This window comes from Gymnoscopelus braueri (genome assembly GCF_963280865.1).
Source record: "Gymnoscopelus braueri genome assembly, chromosome: 8".
Taxonomy (NCBI): Eukaryota; Metazoa; Chordata; class Actinopteri; order Myctophiformes; family Myctophidae; genus Gymnoscopelus; species Gymnoscopelus braueri.
This window is the reverse complement of record NC_137609.1, coordinates 38,853,756-38,866,745: the sequence shown is the minus strand read 5'-3', so window position 1 is coordinate 38,866,745 and position 12,990 is coordinate 38,853,756. Positions and strand designations below refer to the sequence as shown.

Genomic DNA, 12,990 nt, shown 5'->3' with positions numbered 1-12,990 from the left:
TATAGCTTGATGAAGTACAGGGTTTAAGTGATTAAAAGAAAGTATTTATTGTGGACATCCTGTGAGCCACCTGGACCCTGCTGTGACTCACTTATGGATGAGCTATTATGCTATACTGAATATCGTCGCTGTCTGGTGGAAACCTCCTATGTTCAAAAAACTCGTACTTTTCAGGAGATGGAAAAAAAGAACCTGTGTTCCAATGGATCCAATGTAGTTGTTATTGAGTCACAACTCCCGACGCGTCACAATGCATCGCATCGTGAGCTTGTAGATTAGCTATTTTTGTGCCACTGTCATACGAAGAAGTAGGGCATTTATTTATGGGGGGGGGGGAAATGTTGAAATATGGAGATACAAGGTTTCTGCCTGACAGCAACGGTATACTACATTACATATTGGAGTAAACCTGATGTAGCATGAAGGGATGGTTTCAGAGTGGGTGATGCATTCCTGCAATGAAACATAAAGCTGCCAAACGGTGCCATTTGCTCCGCTCACCCTCCGACATAAGTATGGTTTGTGATGCAGAATAGAATAGAATCACCAATACATTCTGCTGGGCCATTACTTTACACAATAATATCATGAATTACAGGACAGGAGAGGCAGATCTTTGTACCCTGAAGTGGCAATGCAAACATTTACAAAAAGCAACCCCAGGGCAAATGATTCCACATTTTTGTTTTAACCTCATATCCCATTCCTACCCACATCCAACAGATCAATAAAAGTCCATTTAAAGCTCATCGTCTGTAAGTGTGTTTATTCCCCGTTGACTGAAATAAATCCAAGGCGCGTTAAACGTCTACAGTAGAGTGATCTATATTAATGCAATTTTCATTACATCACTAGGCGTTTGCCTCCAGAGGATCTCATTAAAAGTTATTGTGGAACAGGACTTAAGATAAATGAGATGATGTTTATGGTTCATGTCGTCCATCCATGTGTTATCTGCAGCATGAGGTAACTGATAAGTGCATGTGGCAGCATTTTTAAACGGATTTCATGGCACAAATTGATGATAACGTAATATTTCTTTAATTTAATTAAAGATGCAAATCTCTTTTTGTTGCAGCCAACTGAATTAAACACAGATTCAACCTGTCCACTGCATGTATTCCTATTCTGTCAACATGAGCCAAATGACACGTATACTGTGTTGTGTATTTGTAGAAAAGATTATACATGAAACAGGAAACCAACAATGATAGTAGGCCTAAACTCACAGCAGTTTTATGCCAATATAACTGTACCTGCTTTATGCCGCTTTAAAGTGCAAAGATATTTTTTTTCCAAAAGCACAGCATGTCAATCAACAACACATACAACTTTAATGCCTGGTGCCTTTGAATGAAAATATTGTGACAATTGATTGACATGCTTAGCACAGCTTACAATTCCTGAGTAAAAAAAGAATTAAGTCTTGCTGCTTTCTATCAGACACATGGGGCCAGACAGTGCAGGACACAGGCTACAGTTTTTTACTGGGGGTAATTGTGTAACATGGAACTTTATCACCTACATCTGCTATTGTAAGCAACAGGAAAACTGCATCCTACCTTGTAGGAGCCTTGAGAAACAGTGCATTTGGAATGAGACTGACGCTGGCGTAGCGGTCCGGGCACCTAGGCTCAATATACCTTGACAGCGCGTCGCGAGTTCAAGTCCCGATCCCGACGGCCTTTGCTGCGTGTCACTCCCCATCTCTATTTCCTTATTTCCTTTCAAACTACAACTGTCCTATCAATAAAGGCATAACAGCTCAAAAATCTATCTTAAAAAAAACCCAAAACTCAACACTACTTGCATCATGCCTCTTGCTTCCTGATGGAAATGAAACTCAGTATTAGTCCGTAGCCTATTACAGTTTTCAAGGACACATTTCAAGGACCCCTATAACTGTCAGAGTAACACACCTGTCAGGGTCCATTTTGAACCTACTCAAGGAACCCTGAGGGTCCCTAGACCCCACTTTGAGAACCACTAGCGTTCTATTGCTCATGCCTTTTATTCATAAGTGTGTGTGTGTGTGTGTGTGTGTGTGTGTGTGTGTGTGTGTGTGGGCGCGCGCGCGCGTGTGTGTGTGTGTGTGTGTGTGTGTGTGTGTGTGTGTGTGTGTGTGTGTGTGTGTGTGTGTGTGCATACAAGTTGATAAAACCATGCCACGTTTTATGCAAGGGCCTGTTGGATAATACGAGGATAAATTCATTAGAGCTTCCAAATAAAGGGGCATATTGCTAGAATTGTGTAATTCCAGGTGTCACATTTGTCAGGATATCTCAGTTTAGAAAGAATTTCAGACTATAGGGGCTATAGGCTTTACTGTTAGCTACAACAGTGGGAAGGAAGGAAGGAGCCAGGAGGAACACGTTTTGCCGTGCCCCTCCGTGGGCGGAGACAATAAAACGTGGCCTGGTTGAAAACCATTTACTGGACTCCTTCAATTGGATCGAGGATTCACGCATACGATAGTAGAATGACTTCTAATTGACCACACTGGCACTTGTCATTTGATCTGGGCCAGATCATCTGGCCACACAACATTATTTTCAGCTACATTAGTGCCGTGACAGCAAACGCTACTGAGCATAGGATAGGCTATCGGGACTCTGAAGTTCACGGTCACATCTTACAGCTGAACGGCCGGTCGACGCGCTCAACTTTTAACGAGAAAATACAGACACTCCACAATGAGGATCTCAGCACCATGGACAGTGCTACTTTTCCTTCTGCTTCAAGGCGCGCTGCAAGCGTGCACAGGTAACCTCCATCTCCATTATTTCAATGCACACAAGTAGTGAAAATAGCATTAGCAGATCTACATGCCCACAACATGCAAGTTGTTGTGAGTTTCCCAAACAGTGGCTCGGGACCCATTTGGCTCGCGGACTCATTTTTAAGGGTCGCAAGGGGAAAAAAAACTTTACAAACCTTACAAAAATATTTCAAAAGATTAATGAAAATGAAAAGAAAGGTAAAATCTCACATTTTCAGAGATAAGATCTTTTCAAAAGAACTTCGTATATGAAAAAAAGAAAAACTTTTAAGGAGTAGCCTAGTGACAATAGCAGATATAGCCTACACGCTCACAACGTGTCATGACTCATGACGCAACACGTTGTGAGCTTGTAGATTGGCTATTTTCACTAGTTTGGGTCCCGGGCAAATGTTTAATTTCTCTTTTGGGTCTCGGGCTAAAAAGATTGGGAACCAGTGGCCTATTAGTGTTCCTGAATTCTTTTGAATGAACACTTGTTCACTGAAATGATGGTCAGACAACCAGCACTGCTTTTGATTCAACTTTTACTTCAGGTTCACAAGTGGCATCATTACTAAATGAGCAGAGCATGAAAAAACAGGTGCATACAATGCAATAATTAAGCAAAGCATAGCCAATCAATGCAATGCTCTAATTAAATGAGCATTACAGTGAGCTTGTAGATCAGCTATTTTCACTATTTTAAAATAGAAAAAATAACGTTTTACAATGTTTCCACATAAGAGCAACATTATGCAGAAAGTTGCATTCAATTCCATATTAAACTGGATTCATAGTCGTGCCTCCTTTAAACCTTCACTTTCCCAATGCTACTTTGTTGTAAAGGAAATAATGGACTGTTTGAAAATGTCTTTAAAAAAATAAAAATAAATGTTATTGCCCTTCATGTTCAGTGACAGGCAATTTACATCACATTGAAATAAATGTTATATATTTTCCAAATATTACAAAACAGCACATTAAAGAAAACATATATAAATGAACAATAGACTAACAATAATATATATATATATAATATTTAAAAAAAGAAAAAATTAACTTAACATTTGCCTTGAGAGTGGGATCCATTTGACCCCATCCGGAGATAACACCTTTTAGGTATAAAGACCCGACCCACAGCTCTACCCACATGTAGACTGCGTCCAGATATTCAGCCACTGATATCCATCTCTTTTTAAATATAGGAAGCTTTGATTGTAACTGGGCTGTCATGTGTTCCATCTTATATATCTGCTTAACTTTTTGTCATTTTGAAAATGTCTTTATAGTGAAGAAGCTCGGCAGTAGCACGGGGCGGTTTGCCAACGCCACCTTGGTGCGTCTCTCTGAGTTTCTGAGTGCCGGCTATAAGAAAGGAGTGAGACCTGTGAGAGACTGGCGAGACTCCACCATGGTGGCAATAGACCTCATGGTCTACTCTATTCTCAATGTGGTACGTTTATTATGGTGGAATTAAATATACTGCACAAATGCCAGTGGTGGAAAAAGTATTCAATTTGGTTTTACTTAAGTAAAAGTATCAATACTGCAAAGTACCCTAGGCTGTTACAAGTAAAAGTTTTTTAAAAAAAATCTTGAGTAAAAGTACAAAAGTATTGGTGTCAAAATGTACTTAGAGTACCAAAAGTAGAATGTACTGTACTCATTATGCAGAATGTCCCATTTCACAAGTTTTCAAATGCAAAAAACTTTTTAAAATAGCTGATCTACAAGCTTACAATCGTGACGCATTGTGAGCTTAGTTTGGCTATTTTCAAATGGCCGAAATGTATATATAGGGCTGAAGTGGTTAAAGTATATTTTGTAATAATAATCAAAATCTACAAAGCAACTAGTAACTTAAAGGTAGGGTAAGTGACTTACTTTGGTTAACATAAGTGTAAAATAGCTCTATATTCTGATCTCTCATTGCTATAGAGTGTTTGTTCAGTAAAAGGAGTCTAACATGTCTCTCCAGCTGTTTATTAAACAGAAAATACATTTTCAGTGCTCTCTCCTGATTGGCTTAAATGTTGTCACCTACCTGAAAATGTACTATATTCTGTTTACTAAAGAGACACATGTGACCAAACAAACGCTCTGTAGCAATGATTACTATCAGAATATAGTACTTTAACCTTTTTAACAAAAAAATTATAAATTACCAAAAAATATCACTTACCCTACCTTTAAGTTTTCAAATAATTGTTGAGGAGTACAAAGTACAATATTTGCCTCTGAGATGTAGTGGAGTAGAAGTAAAAGTATACTGAAAACTGGAAATACTCCAGTAAAGTAAAAAATACCTAAACATTTTACTTAAGTACAGTTCTAGTGTAAATGTACTTAGTTACTTTACACCTCTGACAAATACAATATTCTTTATGTTCCGATACCCCATTCTCCCCGTTATTGATCAATAAGACTGATATTCAATCTACTAACCTAAACACACTCCTGAACAAGTGTGCACTCTATTGACACATCCACAAAAGACCTGATTTGACAGACATTGACAGACATTTGTGTGTGTGTGTGTGTGTGTGTGTGTGTGTGTGTGTGTGTGTGTGTGTGTGTGTGTGTGTGTGTGTGTGTGTGTATGTGTGTGTGTGTGTGTGTGCGTTTGCGTGTGTGTGTGCGTGCGTTTGTGTGCGTGCGTTTGTGTGCGCGCACTGCCATGCACACAAGTGTTAATTATGTCCTGGTTTACCACTATACAGGATGAAAAGAACCAGGTTTTGACAACCTATATATGGTACAGACAGGTAGGATTAATACATTTTCAGAATTTGCACAAAGAATTACATTACAATTACACGAGTGCACTCATAACTGCTGAAAGGCCATACATTGAGCTGTGTAATGGTGAATTTTCAACTGCTCACCTTTCACTCATTCTTGTAAACATGTCAGGAATGGACTGACGAGTTCCTGGTGTGGAACCCAGAGGACTTTGATGAGGTCAAACAAGTGTCTATACCCACCACTAATGTATGGGTCCCTGACATCCTCATCAATGAGTTGTAAGTACAGAAGATCATTATCATTATAGGGAAAGATGTTAAGCAATGATCTTGCATGAACGTTTTCTAAATCAGTGGTTCTCAAGCATTTGTTTCCATGGAACCCCATCTTAAAAGAATATATTTTGTTCCAGGGACCCCCAGGGCCCAGAAGAGAAGATTTGTGTTAAAACATTTTTTGTATTTCTAAATTATTTAACATTTTCAATTTGTTTTCAAAAGTAGCAGATCTACGCCAAGGGATAAGATAGAGTTAAAGTGATGCTATATTAACCAATTTTGCTGGGGACCCCTGGAACCCTTTGAAGGATCCCACTTTGAGAACCACTTATCTAAATCCGGAGATGTTTCCACCTTTTAACCCATTAAGACCTGAGGCCGATCAATCAATAGTTCTCACACTTTCAAGATTTTTCAGAAATGTTCCAAAATAGCAGATGTACAAGCTCGCAAGCTGTACAAGAGAGAATGTGAATGAATGAATGAATGAATGTCTTTATTGCAGACTCAAGGTCCATACAAATACAGACTCCAACAATAAACATGAATTAAAAACAGTCCTTTTCACAATAAATTGGGACGGTTATAAATACAAGCAGTTAAGCCAATGTCTCCTAAGACTAGAAGTATATCTGATGCAACTCTTCACAGGGTTATTTATATTGACAATGATGCTATTCTCAGACTCATCCAAACGGCACATGAATCTGTGCATTAGATTCCTAAGAACAGCTTGGAGAGTATTGACTCTTGCAGCCACAAACATTTCACTTGCACTGCTCCATCTAGGCCTTTTGAGTAAAATTCTCATCACATCATTATATGCAACTTGCAGTTTCTGAAAACTAGCTCTCTTGTGCCTTGACCACAAGTGGGCAGTGTAGAGTGGTGTGCAGTAAGCTCTGAACAGAGTGATCTTAACTGCTTCAGAGCACATGCTGAACTTACGTGCGAGGATGTTCGCCTGCGCATACATCCTACGGCACTGTCTGTGAATATCATCATCGTCTGTCATGTGTTCTGTAATAAAATGGCAGAGATACTTGACCTTACTACAGACATTGAGCACATTAAAAGAAAGTTTAAAATCGGGAAATAGGCTATTTGACCTCTTTAGTTCTACAGATTAAAACAACACTCTTACTGGCGTTATACATGACATCATTTTCAATACCATACACAGTGCAAATGTTGAGAAGCTGCTGGAGACCAGCGCTACTTGGGCTCAGTACCACCAGGTCATCCGCATACATCAGATTATTCACTAGATTATCACCCAGCATACATCCAGTGTTACAGGCATTTAACTGCTTAGACAGATCAGAGATCATCCATATATAAATTAAAAAGTACAGGGGACAAAATTCCCCCCTGCCTGACACCATTAGTGACTCGAAAAGGGAGAGATAAACTATTTCCCCACTTAACTTTCATAGTCTGGTTGGTATACCAGTAGGCTAAAATCCTAACTATGCTCCCAGGCACCCCTCTTTGGGTTAGCTTAGAGAAAAGCTTAAAATGATTGATGCGATCAAAAGCGCGTGACGCATCAATAAAGGACATAAGGACTGATGAGTTTTGTCCTCTATATTTATCTACCATTTCCTTCAGCGCATAAATGCAGAGGTCAGTGCCTAGCCTGGTAAACCCTCCCTCCGGAAATCTCATTTCTATTTGATTCCTGGAGTGAGTCTGGCCTGATCCGCCTTTCTGCAATATTGGCTGTGCTGGAGTTGGGCGGGAGTAATACCGTTGACTGACAACCCCTTCAGCCAATGATAATTTTTCCCCTTCAGCCAATCAGCAGTTCACCAGTCTTAATGTGACGCAACAGGACTTTTGAGACAGCCATGCCCAAAATGGGTTGCCTTATTCGGATACATGGGTGTCACTGCCCGCCCCTACCGGTTCTCTAAATTTTTATTTTTAAATAGGCTTTGTCATGATTAATTGACCACATATATGAAGTTAAACAACTAAATTCTATCCAAACGATATCTTATAAGTAAATTCCGTGCCTCAAAATAGAAGTTAGAGAGCTTTTTGAAGTAAAAAAATAGCGGAGAATATAGCGGACAAGAAAAAGATGGCTGCCGTTCGTGTTTTGGGCTCACTCGAACTCGCCACCTGATTGGCCAACGTAAGCTGTCAATCACAGAACAATGAGCGACGACGCTGATAGGCTCGTCCGTTTGGCATACACAGCCAATATTGCAGAAAGGCGGATCAGGCCAGACTCACTCCAGGAATCAAATAGAAATGAGATTTCCGGAGGGAGGGTTTACCAGGCTAGTCAGTGCCATGCTTGGGTTTAAAACCAAATTGATTATCTGTGGAGTGAATGTACTCACATATTTTGTCCAACAGGATCATTTCCATCATTTTGTGAGCTTGCATATCTGCTATTTTTGAATAGCCAACGCAAAAATCTAAAATAACATTGATTTTAATGGGTTAAACTTTTATTCCTCCAATATTTGTGTTGCAATTCCTCTCATCCTGCAGTGTAGATGTTGGGAAGTCTCCAGACATCCCCTATGTGTATGTGTCACATGACGGGCTGGTGCGCAATTACAAACCTATCCAAGTGATGACTGCCTGTACTCTAAACATCTACAACTTCCCCTTTGATGTTCAGAAGTGTAGCCTTACCTTCCAGAGCTGGCTCCATACCAGTAAGATACACGCTTGTAGAACAATTTCACTTAAACAATTAATTATAATAAAAGTGTGCATGCTTCATTGCTTCTATACAATTCTGTTTGAGAATAGTCTGCCTCCAACGCTAGCTGACCTCTGGAGCATTTCAAATCAAGTCAGTTTGTTAGGTTATGTAAAGTCCCGGCTCAAATTGATTTTTATCATTCGTGTTGTTGTAAAAATAGAAATAGCTACAGTAATGATTCTTCCATTGGAATGGAATGCTGGCAATTTTGGAACGCAAAACTGCATATTAACCACCGCCAAACTATCTAATAATTATTATTTTATAGCTATTTCCATTTCAATTTCACCATTGTGATGGCGCTTACACAAATGGCTATAAAAAGTCTAACTAGGCTCGTAGATTGGTCATTTTCACTATTTTTGTAGGCCACCATTGTGCAACAACAATGTGTAATGCAGGGTTAATTGGTTAATCAGACTAATAGTCAATTATTTAAAAAATCTAATTTAAGAAGAAAGAAATGAATGAGAATGTTATACAAGAAATAAAAAACAATATCAAAATGTTCCATACATGATCGATAGATAAGATGTAGAAATTATGTTTTTTAAATGAAAAACAACTAGAGGATATAAGCATAATGATGATGTCCTCAACATGTAGTTAATGACATCAACATCACCCTGATGAGAAGCCCTGAAGTAGTCAGTGAAGACAAGAGTCTGTTCATGAACCAGGGGGAATGGGAGCTGCTCCACATTCTGTCCAATTACAAGTCCTTCAGCCTGGACAACGATGACTACTATGCAGAAATGAAGTTCCATGTAAGTACAGTATGTGCAGCATTACATGAACAAAAAGAAAGAAACGTTGTGCATATAATTTATCAAATGTTTTCCATTTGTGATTATAACTGCCATGATAATGTATTCATCTGTTCAGAAATATTTTGAAGGGAAATACTTTCTCACAGCCAAGTATGAAAATTGTAGAGGGAAAGGGATTTCTACAGTTTATGATGAGCGAAAACTAGATCAGATGTTACTGCATAGCTGACCAACAGTGAGATATTTTCACAGAGACTCCAAATATACAGTATAGGCAACTATACAGTATCCATTCACACTTACTTGTTGGGAGTGAAATTAGATAATTTATTCTTCAAAGGCTGATTCCAACCAAAATTTGACCTGGACCTAATTTTCATATACTTTCGAACCATACTGATCATCTGACACAAAAATCAAACCAAATGCTTTTGGTTCCGAGTCACATACACCACCAAATCAATCAGGCACCCACAACACAGTATTTTCAAATCCCTTTTTCGCTAATGCTGTGTACTGTCTGTAATTACAATATCTCAAGGACGTCTATTTCTTAGTGTTAGTTTTAACTTCACAAAGACTTTCCATTTACTGAAATAGTAATGGTTAGGGACAGCATGGGTGGCAAAGTGTTTAGCACTCTTGCCTCACAGCAAGAAGGTTTGATCTCAGGTGGGGTTGGCCTTTCTGTGTGGAGTTTGCATGTTCTGTTGGGTTTCCTCTGAGTACTCTGGTCTTCTACGACACCAAAATACATGCACATTAGGAACATATTCCTCCCAGTGCCCTTGACCAACGTACTGCCACAACTGGAGTTGGTCCCTGAGCGCTGCACTGTGGCTGCTCACTGCTCCTAAGTAGTTAGGATGGGTTAAATAAATGCAGAGGACAAATTTCCACCAAAGGAATAATAAAGTACGCCGTAACATTTATACAGTACAAGATTTCCACCCGACAGCGACGATATTTAACTACTAACAAAAAAAGAAACAGAAAAATAGCCCAAACTAAAAACACAAAAAAGAAACCAAAAACTAAATATTTTCTGTCAATACAACTGCAACTTATAGGTGGTGATCCGACGGAGGCCGTTGTTCTACACTGTGAACCTGCTGCTGCCCAGCATCTTCCTGATGGTGATGGATGTGGTGGGCTTCTATCTGCCTCCAGACAGCGGAGAGAGGGTGTCCTTCAAGATCACACTCCTGCTGGGCTACTCTGTCTTCCTCATCATCGTGTCCGACACGCTGCCCGCCACTGCCATTGGAACCCCACTGATAGGTGGCTGGGAGATGTCAACCGCTATGCTTAATTTATACGCCGCCGAAAATAAAATAGCAGATCTACAAGCTCACAACGTGTCACGACATGACACGTTGTGAGCTTGTAGATCTGCTATTTTTAGCATGCGCCGCCGCCGTAAAACGACATATAAATCAGACTTCATGCACATCAGTTCACATCTATATTGAGGGTCTTGCAAGCTCCGGGTTTGAAAATAAATTGCCTGTAGCCACAGTTTTATTGTATAGTTTTGTCACGAAAATTATTTGTGCATTTCTTTCTATGCAACCAAACTAAATCTGAATGTTTTTCAAACGATAAATTGTGTGATCATAGATATTACTTTGTTGCTGTTGGCATTTGTAAAACTTTGTATTTAACCCTTGATTTTTATATCTGGGACCAAAACTACATTGTAAAATCCTCCGTGATTATTTAACTCTTTCAAATGGAACCAAAATGGACCCGTAAGTGTCCATTTTGTTCCTTGCTATCAATCATTTTTAATGGGGACCCCCTGGGACGCCCTCAAGGACCTCTGGTGGTCCCCAGACCCCCATTGAGAACCAGTGAAGTGAATAATGATGCGACTCTCTAACTCTCTTTCCTAGGTGTGTACTTTGTGGTGTGCATGGCTCTCCTGGTCATCAGCCTGACAGAAACGGTTCTGATCGTGCGTCTGGTGCACAAGCAGGACCTCCAGCCCCCCGTGCCCCACTGGGTCAAGCACTTGGTGCTGGAGAGGGCCCCCATCCTCTTCTGCATCCACAAGAAGCACCGTCTATGCTCCATGCTGTCCTCCGACTCTTCTGACCTTGAGCGCTACAAAGACAACAATTTTGGGCCAGGTAAGGTGGACTAGTTTTACAGACAAGGGGGACGTGAGACAGAGAGGGAGAGTGTGAAAATGTTATTTTAAAAGGTTATTTTCTTTTGGAGACTCAAGAATTTTCTAGAGGTTGTATTTGTCACTCACTCTCACTCATACTTGCAGTGAAATGTTGGTGTGACATGGTCCATAGACTCTGCTAACAATATAATATTAAAAAAACAAGCTCCAATAACAGGGTAAAATGCAACTTAAATAAACAGGTAAAAATAAACAGGTAGGAAAAATGCTTTGTAAGAAATAAAGGTAAAAACGAATTTCTGGATGGGAAACTCCACCCTTACTCATTCCGATTGTGACGTAAAAAAAAATTAGGGTGGAATTTCTTCTTTGGCCTGGTGGGAATGTGCATGCAAAGTTTCATGGCAATCGGCAATCAGTTGATTGCTGTGCCACGATTCATTTTGTTCAAAACGAGCCACTTCTCCAAACTTTGGAAGCCAATCTTAGCCAATCAGAATGGATTCAAATAAGCTTCAGTGGGGTTAAAGTGGTTAAACTGATTTAGTTTGATGCTATATTAACCCAAGGACCCCCAGACCCTACTTTAAGAACCACTGACTTATAATACAAATGAATAAGACGAATGCAAAATGCAAGTTTGCCTGTCATTGCTGTCACGCCACAGCTCCATGCTCTCACCATCATACGTGCGAGCTGGGGGGCCGAGGGGCCACCCTCCACAGCGAGAGAGAAGGAGGGCTGCTGGGCCTGGGCTTGGCCCCGTCCCGGGACCCCGCGCTGCCCGTCATGGACAACATCCTGCAGGAAGTGACCACGATACGCCACTTCCTGGAGAAGAGGGACAAGTGCAATGAGATCGCCAAGGAATGGCTGCAGGTGGGCTACGTGTTGGACGTGCTGCTCTTTCGGGTGTACCTGGTGGCCTGTGTGGCCTACACCATCACGCTGGGCACGCTGTGGTCTGTGTGGCAGACCGCTTGAGGTTTGACCACTGTCCTGTACTGCTGTAAACATGATACCACCACTCACTGCCATGGCTATAGGGGATCTCTTCCTCATGTAGCTCATGATGCTAACATTGATAGGGTTAGGAGATCTAGCAGGCCATATTAAACATGTAAGGCACATAATGGCATCGATTCCCAACCTGTGGGCCGGAGCCCACTGGTGGACAGTGAGGATATTGCAAGTGGGCCCCCAAATAATTGGCAAAAACATTACGATTTTGATTGTATTTTTATTTTATTTTTTTAACTTGAAAAATGTAGTTGTGATTGTGATACCGTTGAATAGGAACTTAAAGTGTACTATGTTAGTTCCATTGATCCAAGCTGTAACAAAATTTATATATTGATCATTAAAATAAACATGCTCTGAATATACTCGTGGCCCATCCATCTGACCACTTAACACGTAATAATTGGACAGATGGGTGGGCCATGAACACTTTGGGACCTGATCCAGAAACGGTTGGGAACTACTGACCATATGGAATTGTAAGGGGATTTGGCTACCAACGGCTCACCAAATGGTATATATGTTATATAACTATACTATTATCAGTGTGGAGTAGA

General features: G+C 40.3%; 1 protein-coding gene across 1 annotated transcript; it reads left to right on the top strand.

Annotated features, from left to right (window-relative positions):
* Positions 1-2,693: 2,693 nt before the first annotated feature.
* Positions 2,694-12,397, top strand: htr3a (5-hydroxytryptamine (serotonin) receptor 3A; the record flags this gene model as incomplete). Its single annotated transcript, XM_080435301.1, has 9 exons — positions 2,694-2,763; positions 4,051-4,214; positions 5,482-5,526; positions 5,675-5,784; positions 8,290-8,459; positions 9,116-9,276; positions 10,350-10,560; positions 11,175-11,411; positions 12,081-12,397. 9 exons carry the CDS (start codon positions 2,694-2,696, stop codon positions 12,395-12,397), a joined length of 1,485 nt encoding a protein of 494 aa, XP_080291427.1.
* Between the last annotated feature and the right edge of the window lie 593 nt (positions 12,398-12,990).